At 45.4% G+C, this 12,217-nt stretch overlaps 1 protein-coding gene across 7 annotated transcripts in view; it reads right to left on the reverse strand.

Annotated features, from left to right (window-relative positions):
- The window catches only part of NFAT5 (nuclear factor of activated T cells 5), a 164,101-nt gene extending 151,884 nt beyond the window's left edge, over positions 1 to 12,217 (reverse strand). For 4 of the 7 annotated variants that reach the window (XM_050922232.1, XM_050922233.1, XM_050922229.1 and 1 more), the window contains exon 1: positions 11,584 to 11,670. Coding sequence is in view for 2 of the 7 variants with exons in the window: in XM_050922226.1 (XP_050778183.1) it covers positions 11,584 to 11,782 (199 nt within the window). In the remaining 5 variants the exon portion in view is untranslated. Of the gene's footprint in view, positions 1 to 11,583 lie in introns of all 7 variants that reach the window. The other 3 variants (XM_050922226.1, XM_050922225.1, XM_050922228.1) reach the window with 2 other exon arrangements.

The raw sequence follows: 12,217 nt of genomic DNA on the forward strand, positions 1-12,217 counted from the left end.
AGGAGCAAAAGTATAAGGAGGAGACATAACTAAGGACAAATTAGGTCTCTTGATTCTTCCTCCATCATCCTCTATCCTCCCTCTCAGATCCACTATGGATCCCACTGGAGACAGCAGTGGAACCTTAGGGTGAAAAGAAATAAAGGATGAGAAAGATCTGTCTGTAGGAGTCTTAGGAGGAAGCGACATAAAAGGGTCAGGAAAAAAATTCTCTCTCTCCTCTGCTCTTCTCCCCTTTTCAAGTGACAATGAAGCAAACTGTGGAACTGAGGAAGACTCTCTTCCTCATTGCCAGGTTTTTGTCAGACAGACCTGAGGAATGTTTAGAGCAGGTCTGCACTTAAAATACTGCATCTGAGCTAAGAGGCAGCTCCACCTCCCCAAGAGGCAGTTGCTATGTCATTGGGAGATCAGGGGTAGGTCAGTTTTACTGTCCCTCAGCGTTGGGGATTTTTCACACCCATGAGCGACACAGTTATGCTTATCTAATTTCCTAATGTAGACCTGGCCTTAGGTGCAGGAAGTTGGTCATCAGCCACAATTGTTAACATTCTCTTCGAATCTGAGGAAGGTCTGGATTTCAAAGTCAGAATCTTAGAGGCTAGGTCAGACTCGGACAGATTCAGTAAGTCTGACGTGCTGGATCTGGCATTGCTAACAGTCGCTGTCTTCTCCTTCAACTGCTTCTTCGGAACCAATACGGTCAGAATCAATATGGCTTTAGGTTCCTTAGCAGGCCATTGACCCTTTTCTATCAAAGATGCCTTCAAATGCTTGACGTTTTAGCTAAAGGATCAGAAACTGGAACTGATAAAGAACCCAATGACTTGGAACTCAACCTTGCTAAAAGAAGCCATCAAAACCAAATCAGGCCTATTAGTTTTCAGAGCCAGTGATCTTCCAGAACTGGTTGATTTAGCAGCCAGAGATTCCTTGAGCAGAAGCAGTGTCTGTTCTGCCTCTCCTTAATCTGGGAATGAAAGTCCGGCAAATAGAACACCCATACAAAAAGTGTCCTTCTGCCAGGCACGTAAGGCACCTCATGCATTTATCTGACACCAGGATGACAGCTGGTAATGAAACATCTCTCTTAAAGCTCAGCTTCTTCTTCTGCAGTTCCACCCTAACACATGGAATTGCCTTATGAAAGTTATATTAAACTATCTATATTCTACTGTACATAAATTACCTTATACTAAAACTATACTAAGAACAACAGCTATAACAAGGCACTATAACTGGAGAAACTCCGGATCTGAAGGACCAGCACAGTTCATTTCCGTCTCGCACAGCAGGTGAAAAGAACTGAGATGGTAGAGAGAGAGAAGCACCCCCTTGTATAGTCTTTTCCCTAGAACATTCAAAATCACCACAGGAAAAGTCAAATGGGGTCATGTGTGCTCCAACAGGCAGTGCTTGGAGAAGGTTCTTCTGTTGGGCACAACAGCGTGGCAAAATACCCCACAAGTGGGAATATGCAGAGCCACTCAAAGAAGCGTGTGTCAGTACTATCTGGCCCATACTGGAACAACTAATATATCTGGGGCTACGTCTACACTACAGCATAAAATCGAAATTACTAAAACTGGTTTTATAAAACCGATATTATAAAATCGATTTTATGCGTCCACACTAGGGCACATTAATTTGGTGGTGTGCGTCCATGGTCCTAGGCTACCATCGATTTCCGGAGCGGTGTACTCTGGGTAGCTACATTAAAGGAATGAGACCAATAACTTCGATTTCCGTCCACACTAACCCTAAATCGATATAGTAATATCAATTTTAAGGTTACCCCTCTCGTTGGGGAGGAGTAGAGAAATCGATTTTAAGAGCCCTTAAAATCGATTTAAAGTGCCTTGCAGTGTGGATGGGTACAGAGTTAAATCGATTTAATGCTGTTTAAATCGATTTAACTGTGTAGTGTGGACCAGGCCTGGGTTCTATCTTTTTCACCACAGGTGAGATTGAAGGAATCAATGAGAATGTATAAGCTTCCTCTATGCTCTGCTCTCAACAGAAATACATGGGTGATAGTCTGTCCATCCCTGCTCTGAAGCAGAACAAGAGAAACTTTGCTATTTGACAGGAAGAGGTCTATAGATGGACATGCCACTTCTTGAATAGACAGGTAGTCAGGAGTACTGGCTACCAGAGGGGATGGTGCTGCAAACATTTCTACTGGTCTGGGAAGCAAATACAACAACATAGTTGTCTTATGAGAGACAGAAAGGTGAGGAGGAGTCTTATGGCTGATCTGTTAAATCCCCAGACTCCCAAGGGTCAGAGGAAAGACCCTGCCAGTAAGGCTACATAGGAAAAGAGACTGAGGTGTCCCCCAAGGGTCTGTACTGAGACCAGTCCTATTCACCATATTTATAAATAACCTGGAAAAATGGGTAAACAATGAGGTGGCAAAATTTGCAGATGATACAAACCCCACAGTATTCTTGCCAGCAAGTTAAAGAAGTATGGATTGGATGAATGTACTGTAAGGTAGTTAGAAAGCTGGCTAGATTGTCGGGCTCAACAGGTAGCGATCAATGGCTCAATGTCTAGTTGGCAGCCGGTATCAAGCAGAGTGCTACAGGGATTGGTCCTGGGGCCGGTTTTGTTCAACATCTTTATTAATGATCTGGATGATGGGATGAACTGCACTCTCAGCAAGTTCACAGATGACACTAAGCTGGGGAGGGTAGGGATAGGGTCCAGAATAACCTAGACAAATTGGAGGATTGGGCCAAAATAAATCTGATGAGGTTCAACAAGGACAAGTGCAGAGTCATACACTTAGGAAAGAAGAATCCCATGCACCGCTACAGGCTAGGGACCGACTGGCTCAGCAACAGTTCTGCAGAAAAGGACCTGGGGATTACAGTAGACGAGATGCTGAATATGAGTCAGTAGTGTGCCCTTGTTGCCAAGAAGGCCAATGGCATATTGGGCTGTATTAGTAGGAGCACTGCCAGCAGATCGAGGGAAGTGATTATTCCCCTCTATTCGGCACTGGTGAGGCCACACCTGGAGTATTGTGTCCAGTTTTGGTCCACCGCCCCCTCTTCCTACCACCACCACCACCAATATAGAAAGGATGTGGACAAATTGGAGAGAGTCCAGCAGAGGGCAATGAAAATGATTAGGGGGCTGGGGCACACGACTTACAAGGAGAGGCTGAGGGAACAGGGATTATTTAGTCTGCAGAAGAGAAGAGTGAGGGGGGATTTGATAGCAGCCTTCAGATACCTGAAGGGGGGTACCAAAAGGGCTGGAGCTTGGCTGTTCTCAGTGGTGGCAGATGACAGAACAAGAAGCAATGGTCTCAAGTTGCAGTGGGTTAGGTCTAGGCTGGATATTGGGAAACACTATTTCACTAGGAGGGTGGTGAAGCACTGGAATGGGTTACCCAGAGAGGTGGTGGAATCTCCATCCTTAGAGGTTTTTAAGGCCTGGCTTGACAAAGCCCTGGATGGGATGATTTAGTTGGTGTTGGTCCTGCTTTGAGCAGGAGTTTGGACTGGATGACCTCCTGAGGTCTCTTCCAACCCTAATATTCTATGATTCTATGAAAACTACTCAAAAGAGCTAAGACCCAAGCAGACAGTGAAGAGCTACAGAAGGATCTCTCAAAACTGCATAATTGGGCAACAAAATAGCAGATGAAATTAAATATTGATAAATGCAAAGTAATGTACATTGGAAAATATAATCCCAACTATACATATAAAATGATGGGATCTAAATTAGCTGTTACCACTCAAGACAGAGATCTTGGAGTCATTATGGATAGTTCGCTGAAAACATCCACTCAATGTGCAGCAGCAGTCAAAAAAGCAAACAGAATGTTGGGCATCATTAAGAAAGGGATAAATAATAAGACACAAAATATCATATTGCCGCTATATAAATCCATGGTACGCCCACATCTTGATACTGCATGCAGATGTGGTTGCTCCATCTCAAAAAAGATATATTGGAATTGGAAAAGGTTCAGAAAAGGGAAACAAAAATGATTAGGGATATGAAACGACTTCCATTATAGGAGCGATTAATAAGACTGGGACTTTTCAGCTTGGAAAAGAGATGACTAAGGCATAGGCGCCAACTTTCCCTGATGCCGGTGGGTGCTTGCACCCCCTCCTGCCCCGACTCCACCCTTTCCCTGCCCTGCCCCCATTCCAACCCCTTCCCCAAAGTCCCCACCCCAACTCCGCCCCCTTCTTGCCCCTATTGGACCCCTTCCCCAAATCCCCACCCCAGGCCCACCTCTTCCCAGGAACGCGTCGCGTCCCCCCTCCTCTCCCCTCCCTCCCAGACGCGTGAAACAGCTGTTTCACAACGCAAGCGCTAGAAGCTAGGGAGGAATAGTGGGCATGTGGCATGCTCAGGGGAGGAGGCAGAGGTGAGCTGGGGTGGGGAGGGCAGAGTGGGGAGCTGCCGGTGTGTTTTTCCCCGTGGGTGCTCCAGCCCCAGAGCACCCACAAACTCAGCGCCTATGGACTAAAGGGGGATATGATAGAGGTCTATAAAATCATGACTGGTGTAGAGAAAGTAAATAAGGAAATGTTATTTACTTCTTCTCATGACACAAGAACTAGAGGTCACCAAATGAAATTAATAGGCAACAGGTTTAAAACAAACAAAAGAAAATATTTTTTCAAATATCACACAGTCAACCTGTGAATGCCTTGTAAGAGGATGTTGTAAAGGCCAAGACTATAACAGGGTTCAAAAAAGAACTAGATAAGTTCATGGAGGATAGGTCCATCAGTGGCTTTCAGCCAGGATGGGCAGGGATGGTGTCCCTAGCTTCTGTTTGCAAGAAGCTGGGAATGGGTGATAGGGAATGGATCACCTGATGATTACCTGTTCTGTTCATTCCCGTTGGGGCACCTGGGATTGGCCACTGTCGGCAGACAGGATAGTAGGCTAAATGGACCTTTGGTCTGACCCAGTATGGCCATTCTTATGCACCTGAGACTTTGGAGGCTGTCTCAAACGGTATGTTTACACTGCAATTAGACACCTATGGCTGCACATGCCAGCTGACACAGGCTCGCAGGGATTGAGCTTCAGGGCTGTTTTATTGTGGTGTAGATATTCTGGCTTGAGCTTTGTTACCTCCCACCTCGCAGAGTCCTAAAGTCTGGGCTCCAGCCTGAGCCCAGACATCTACACTGCAGTTAAACGTCCCCGCAGCCCAAGGCCAGTGAGCCCAGGTCAGCTGGCAAGGGCCATCTGCGGGTTGTTAATTGCAGTGTAGACATACCCAAAGTCTTTGCACTGATAGCCTCATGGCATGGCACCAGCGTCTTCTCGACTATGGAAGATCGTGGTACTGGGGGATGTGTAGGGATGGGGTGGGAGTTAGCTGCACTGGCTTAATCCAACACAACAAAGCTCTCCAGTACCAATGGAATCTGGTGTCAGTGTAACCTACACACCTCCTGGGTGTGGTGTTCCATGCCACATAGTGGCACTGAGCCCACTTTACAGAGTGAGATAAAAGGAGTCTGCTCTTCAGCCTTAGCTACCAGCCAGCTGGCTTTTAGCTCATGTGGTAGAGGCTTATGCACTAAGCTGCAGAGACGACTGGGGTCTGTCGGGGTTACATCAGCACAGAAGTAAGTATCTGCTTAGACCAGGTTTCTTCAGTACTCAGGAAAGACCTGGACCAATGGGATCCTTAGAAGACAATATCTGCTTCTGCACTAATAAAGTTCTGGCACTAGAAGGCTCTCTCCTCTAAGCCAGTGTGGTCTCATGCCTAATGAAGACTAGGTACTGAAGCCATGGACTTGATCTATCTAATTGTGGCTCTCAAGATGATTATTATATATATTGTGGTAGTGCATAGGAGCCACAGTCAGGGATCAGGATCCCATTGTGATTGGTCCTGTACAAACACAGAACACATGGGGTCCCTGCCCCAAAGAGTTTACAATCATCTAAACTGACCCTTTGTCCCTTCTCAGGGACAGGAGGCTGTTCCAGAACTGATCCTATGTCTGGACTCAGACTCTGGGGAAGGCACAGAGCCACCTATGGCTATCAGTGTGGGCTTGAGGCATGATGGTCCTAATCCAAGGAATGAACTTCCTTCTGGCAGAATGGGTACTAAAGAATGCACACTTGCCTCCAGGAACATACATCATGCACCCTGCTTAAATCCAGCATTGTTCTCTGGATCTTTGACAATCCTGCATCTGGGGGGAAAAATGAATTATGTAATATTGCAAGCTAACACTAACTAGTTAGCTAACTATTATACAACTTAATAAATAAGGAGATTGGGATTTAAAAAAAAATAACAGAAATCTCTCCAGGCAGAGAGAAACAACTCCTATACCCACAACTGACCATGGGGAAAAGAGGAACAAATGGTTCGGTGTGCACATCCCTTCTGGGTTTTGTGATTATTTTTTATTAATTTTCCTAAAGAAACAAAAAATACAAATAGATAAATGACTCATAGCTTGTATATGTTACCAAATAGTCCACATTTCATAGTATATCCAAGAAAATTGTGTAATTATGCAACTTTACAATTTGTCAAAGCTGCAAGACCAGACAATATTACACAGCCATAACATGTTAAGGGCGGGGATAACAATAAAAACAAAACACAAATAGGCAAACAAAGGAAAGAGAAGGTGAGTGGCAAGAAGAGGGAAGGAAAAAGCAGAGAGGCCAAGTGGAATGCAAATAACTCAAATAATATCAGACTTCACCATTCTTTATCCAAATGTATCAAGAGACAGGGTGCAAATTTCTTCATATAATTCATGTGAAAATTTCAAAATTCATATAATTGCTGTCTACATCAATAAGCAATACTTTCTTTTGCGGCTAACTCAGACAGGTCCAAATACATTACTCCTCCAGTTTTGTAAAATCATGCACTTGGTAATCACTACAGGCCTCAAGTACCAAAGTCTTGTGGAGGAGTTAAACCCAGGGTAGTAGGTACATAACCTATAGGGTGTTATTTTTAGCTGAGGTTTGGTTGCTGAAGCCAAGCACTGTTTTCACTCTCATGTCCATCTCTCTGCTTAACTGCCTGACTCTTAAACAGTCCCATAACATATGCAGCCAGGTTCCTGTTTCTTTACTGCAGCACCAACAAACATTAGAGGACAAGGCCCATTTTTTCCATAATCTCTGTGGCATCCAAGACATTTTGAATAGAATTTTTTTGTTGTATCTGGCGTAGCCCAAGATCCACAGAAGCATCTGTAACATGCCCTGCCATTGGGGTTGTTTTAAGGGCTGTGATAACTCTCCGCATTTTCACAAAGAACTCCAGATCACTAGAGTTACTCGTAATTAATAAAGGATACTGAGTAGACATGGGTCTGGGGACTTTATGAAGCATTTTCAAGATTCTTTCCTGGGTGTCTGGCTGGTGAGTCTTGCCCACATGCTCAGAGTTTAGCTGATCACCATATTTGGGGTCGAGAAGGAATTGTCCTCCAGGGCAGATTGGCAGAGGCCCTGCGGGTGTTTCACCTTCCTCTGCAGTGTGGGGCACAGGTCACTTGCTGGAAGATTCTTGGCATCTTGAAGTTCTTAAACTATGATTTGAGGACTTCAGTGGCTCAGATAAGGAGTGGGTGGGTGAGATTCTGTGGCCTGTGATGTGCAGGAGGTCAGACTAGATGATCACAATGGTCCCTTCTGACGTTAAAGTCTAAGAGTCTATGCTTCCCAGTAGCTCCTGGGCCTCAGCCAGTCCTAAGGCATCTGGACCAAACTGATATATTAGTAAGCGTTTAGTTGTAAATAGTGGTAGGCAGGTCATATTGTTGCTTTTAGTATTAGACAAGAGACAAATCCCTCATCCCTGACTAATTGGGAAATCCATATGATGGTTTGAGCATTGGCCTGCTAAACCTAAAGTTGTGAGTTCAATCCTTGAGGGGGCCACTGAGGGATCTGGGGCAAAAATCAGTACTTGGTCCTGCTAGTGAAGGCAGGGGGCTGGACTCAATGACCTTTCAAGGTCCCTTCCAGTTCTAGGAGATTGGTATATCTCCAATTATTATTTTATTTTATTGTTTCCCTCTCCCCTCAATTTGCAAGTCTGGGTTACCTCAGAAAGGTCCTGTTCCATGACAGCAAGGATGAATTTGGTACCTCCTAACTGGGATGCCCATACCCTTCACGTGACCACTACTGTGTAGGACCTTCATTTTTCCTCCATTGGACAAGAGGAACTGAGCAGATCCACAGGGGGAATTGGATGCATTTATATCCATTCAATTTCTGCCTACTTAGATGGTTAGCATGCTGGAACCAATTTGACACCTGGGACACGATGAAAGCATAATAGTAATTTTGTAGGTCTGGGAGCCAACTCCCACCTCCCTTGGCTACAGGGAGCTGTAGTTTTCTAAGTGATAGTCATGGTGATTGAGCAGGGCCCACAGAAAGGCTCTAATAATGTTATTAATTTTTTTTAAATAACATGGAGGGACATATGTAGGTACACCACTTAGAATATAAAGGGCCCTAGCACAACCCTTTTATAACCTCAGCTCTGTGGTTAAAGGGCATTATGAAGCTCCAGTGGACTATGCTTTCCAGAAACCAACCAAAGCTCAGTGGTAATGTGTGTACATCCCACAAGTGGGACTGTGTAGAGACCTGGTCCAAAAAGACCCTCCCTTTCTCTAAACTGAGGACTGGCCAATGTTTCCTCCAGAGCCCCTTAGCATTATTCCTCATATTAGCCTTAGGGCCTTGTGGTGCGGCTTGGCCGCAGTTTGTCCCTCAGCGGGGCTATGGGATATCCCACCGCCTCGCTCTAGTTCGCCGGCCGGAGGCTCTGCTGTCGTGGGGAATAACGCACACTCAGTTAGGGGGGTTTAGACCCCCGGGCGGGTCTGAGTCAATAGTCCAAAACCGGCCCAGGCCCTAGGTCAGGGCGGGGCAACAAACACTGAGTCAGAATACTCAGACCTTCAGGCAGGGCTCAGCAGTAATAGTCTTAGGCTTCGGCCTCCTCAAGCCAAGGGAAGGGGGAGTCTGCCACCCCGGAGTAGGATGGCAGGGAGGACGCAGGCCCTCCCACTCCACTGCATCCCAGCCCGGGGCCCTAGCAGCAGCAGAGACTCACTGCTGTCAGTGGGGATCCTGGCTGCAACACACCGACATTGGCTCTGGCAGTGCTGCAGCCAGACTGGGGTCGGCTGCCCACGGGCTACTTCCACTCTCCCCCTCATAGGGTACCTGAGCCGTCGTAGCGTCACCAGCGGTCTCAAACACCTCTGGGTAAGTAGCCGATGGTAGGCTCAGCGGCTCCTCGCAGTAGCTGGCAAGAGGCCGGCTCGGCCCTTCCTTGGGGTAGCTGGAGCGGGGTGATCCCGGCCAGTCCTCCTCAGGGTAGCTGGCACGGGGCAGGCTCAGCCAGTCCTCCTTGGGGTAGCAAGCGCGGGGCAGGCTCAGCCAGTCCTCCTTGGGGTAGCGAGCACGGGGCAGGCTCAGCCAGTCCTCCTTGGGGTAGCGAGCGTGGGGCAGGCTCAGCTGGCCGGGTGTGAGCTCTGGCTGGCAGCAGCCGCAGACATCTGGCCCCTGCAGTGGCTGGGCCTTGACTGAGCTCTGCAGGTGAGCTTTTATACTTCCGGGTCTGCGCCATGACCTCTGAGGGGCGGGCGCAGGACCCAGCGGCTCTGCCTACAGTGGTGGTAGGGGAGTTTCGTCCCTCAGCGGGGCTGTGGGGTATCCTACCGTCTCGCTACAGGCCTTACTAGGTGTCCCCTACTGCCACCAGGATGGATATTGCTCAGCTATGTTCAGCTGGTCTCTCCTTCACAGGAGGGCAGTGTTGTTTTGAAATCTGTAAGTATACTGAAGTATATTTGACAGACCCTCAACCACCTCTTTTCTCATGCAGCTGTAGAGGAATCCCACCTCAATAGGGAAGGGCCCAAATGTCACCATTATGTAAAAATAAAACACATACACAAAGGAGGGCGTAGGTACACTGGCTTTATTTTAGAGAGTTTTTGGAGAAAGCTGAGAAGGAGCATTGTTACAGCTGATTCACTAGCTGGCTGAGCTGTTAATTTGTTCCTCTTTGAATGTTTGCTTTTTAGCTGTTGTCAGTATATTTTGCTGTTGTAAAATTGAATATTGGAAGTTCTTAAAGCTATACCTTATATACAACTATCTGTCACAATTAATATTTCCTTTCATCGCTTTAGTTTATTCCAGTCTCATCAAAACCTCTTGTGCAAATATACAAATGACCCTTACAGATAGAAACCTGAATTTTGAAAGGGAGGTGCTTAAAGTTAGCACCTACATCAAGCCATTTTATTTTCATGCAGCTTCCATAAATTTCAGAGGAAGTTATGGGTGTGGTCATTTCTGCTGAGGTGGCTAAAGAGGGACTCAACTGCCTAATTTTAGGAACCTAAGTTTGAAAAATTTGGCCATGGTGTTTTTTTCCTTGTTGAATGTACAGCTCCAACATTTTTTTTAACTTTGTCCTTAAACAATATATAGCTTGATTTTCTCAAGATGCACTAACCTAAGTGAGGCTAATGTACACATTTGCATTATGGGGTATTAGAGTTTTAGCTTTATAAGCAAGATAATCAAATTAAAATCCCAAATCTGTCTGTATTAGAAATGAGGGGACATTAACTTTTGACAGTACAGTGGAACCTGCACAGGAGTCTACCCTTATTAGGCATCTCCCTGTCTTAAAAAACTATGCCAAAATATCCACAAATATACTGAGTATATACCTCTGCCCCCTCTTACTAAGCTGCCTCCACGAAGCAAGCAACTTTTTGCCAAATACCTGAAGTCACTTCAGACATATTTCACTATACATAAAATGAGGAAATAAGAAATGTTACCTTCCGAGGCTATGAAGTACTTTGAGAAAATAATCTTAGCACATTTTATTAAACTAATGTAAATGTTTCTGATCAAACATGTTCTTCTGTAAATTCAGATTTCCAGGGGAAATTGTTGACTATTGTTAATTGCTGGTTTCCTTTTATAAAGGAGGAAATAATTATTTTTTTAAAAATCACCTGGAAAAGAGCAGTTGTGACAAATCTTAGAACAGTATTTCAGGGCCCCCTCATTAATCAAAGGAAATTATTTGCAAGATGCTTCCCCTATCTGTATAATACAATGCTGATTGTCTTGTGATGAAGAGGTCAATTTTTTTTTAATCGTTCCAAAATAAAAGAACTGTTTTCTTCTCAATCATGTTCTCAAACTCTTTATAAATTGGATCCAGCTATTAACAATATTTGCCAACTTGAAGAGAGACTCGGATGTTAATCTTAGAACATTTTGAGGGCTTTTTAGCTTCCTTTTTGCAGCGTTAGCAGCAATACAGATGTTTAGCATACATTTTCTTATAGAACTCTAAAACAGCTACACAAAAGTGGAGCTCAGCCTCTGGTGCCTCCCCAGCCCTTCATGCACCAACATACATAGCTCGCATGGGTGGGATAAAGCCATTACAACTATACAGCCTCCTAGCCGTTAAATAATAACCTCCTGAAATACGCTTTTGAATGATTTTTCACCTATTGAAACGTAGCTGTCCTGGTCACTTACCTTCAACAGGAATGGCAGGTGAGTGGGTTCCTCTGGAGATAAAACTCCATGGATAAACAGGCCATGGAGCTGCACAAAGGACCCTCTCGTCACCCAAGAGTGAACGCATCACTTCCAGTGAGTCAGCCAGGTTCTGCTGTAGGGAGCTGTGAGACTCTCCAGGTTTCCACTGTGCTTGGTGGCAGTTTGGCTCCAGCATGCCAGAGTTCACAATTCAGCCAGAGTTATCAATTCACTGCAGAACAAGTTCAGCAGGGAAATTCCTTTGGGGTTGGAGCCTAAATGCTATTGAGACTGTTCCTGGGTAGAATCTTTAACTGTTTGCCACAATCTTCTTTTCCATGAGTCAGCCCAGTATGTAGTCCTAATGTTCACAGCTGAACAATCCCTGTGAAGTTCCGCTCTTCACAGTAGGGATAACAGCTAGTATCAGTGGCTGATTCAAGAGATTTCCTGTGTTCAGCTGTATGAACCCGACTGGCAAGTCAGAGCTGTAGCTGTTCCAAATTAAACATTTTGGCCCTTCTGCCTCTTATCCTCTCTAAAAATTAACTCCTTGCAAAACACTGTTGGTGCCAGGAAAGCCTCAGTATCACCATCTGTCAGCTGGAGAAAAAAGCCCACTATCTTCATC

This window comes from Gopherus flavomarginatus, chromosome 14 (genome assembly GCF_025201925.1).
Source record: "Gopherus flavomarginatus isolate rGopFla2 chromosome 14, rGopFla2.mat.asm, whole genome shotgun sequence".
Classification (NCBI taxonomy): Eukaryota; Metazoa; Chordata; order Testudines; family Testudinidae; genus Gopherus; species Gopherus flavomarginatus.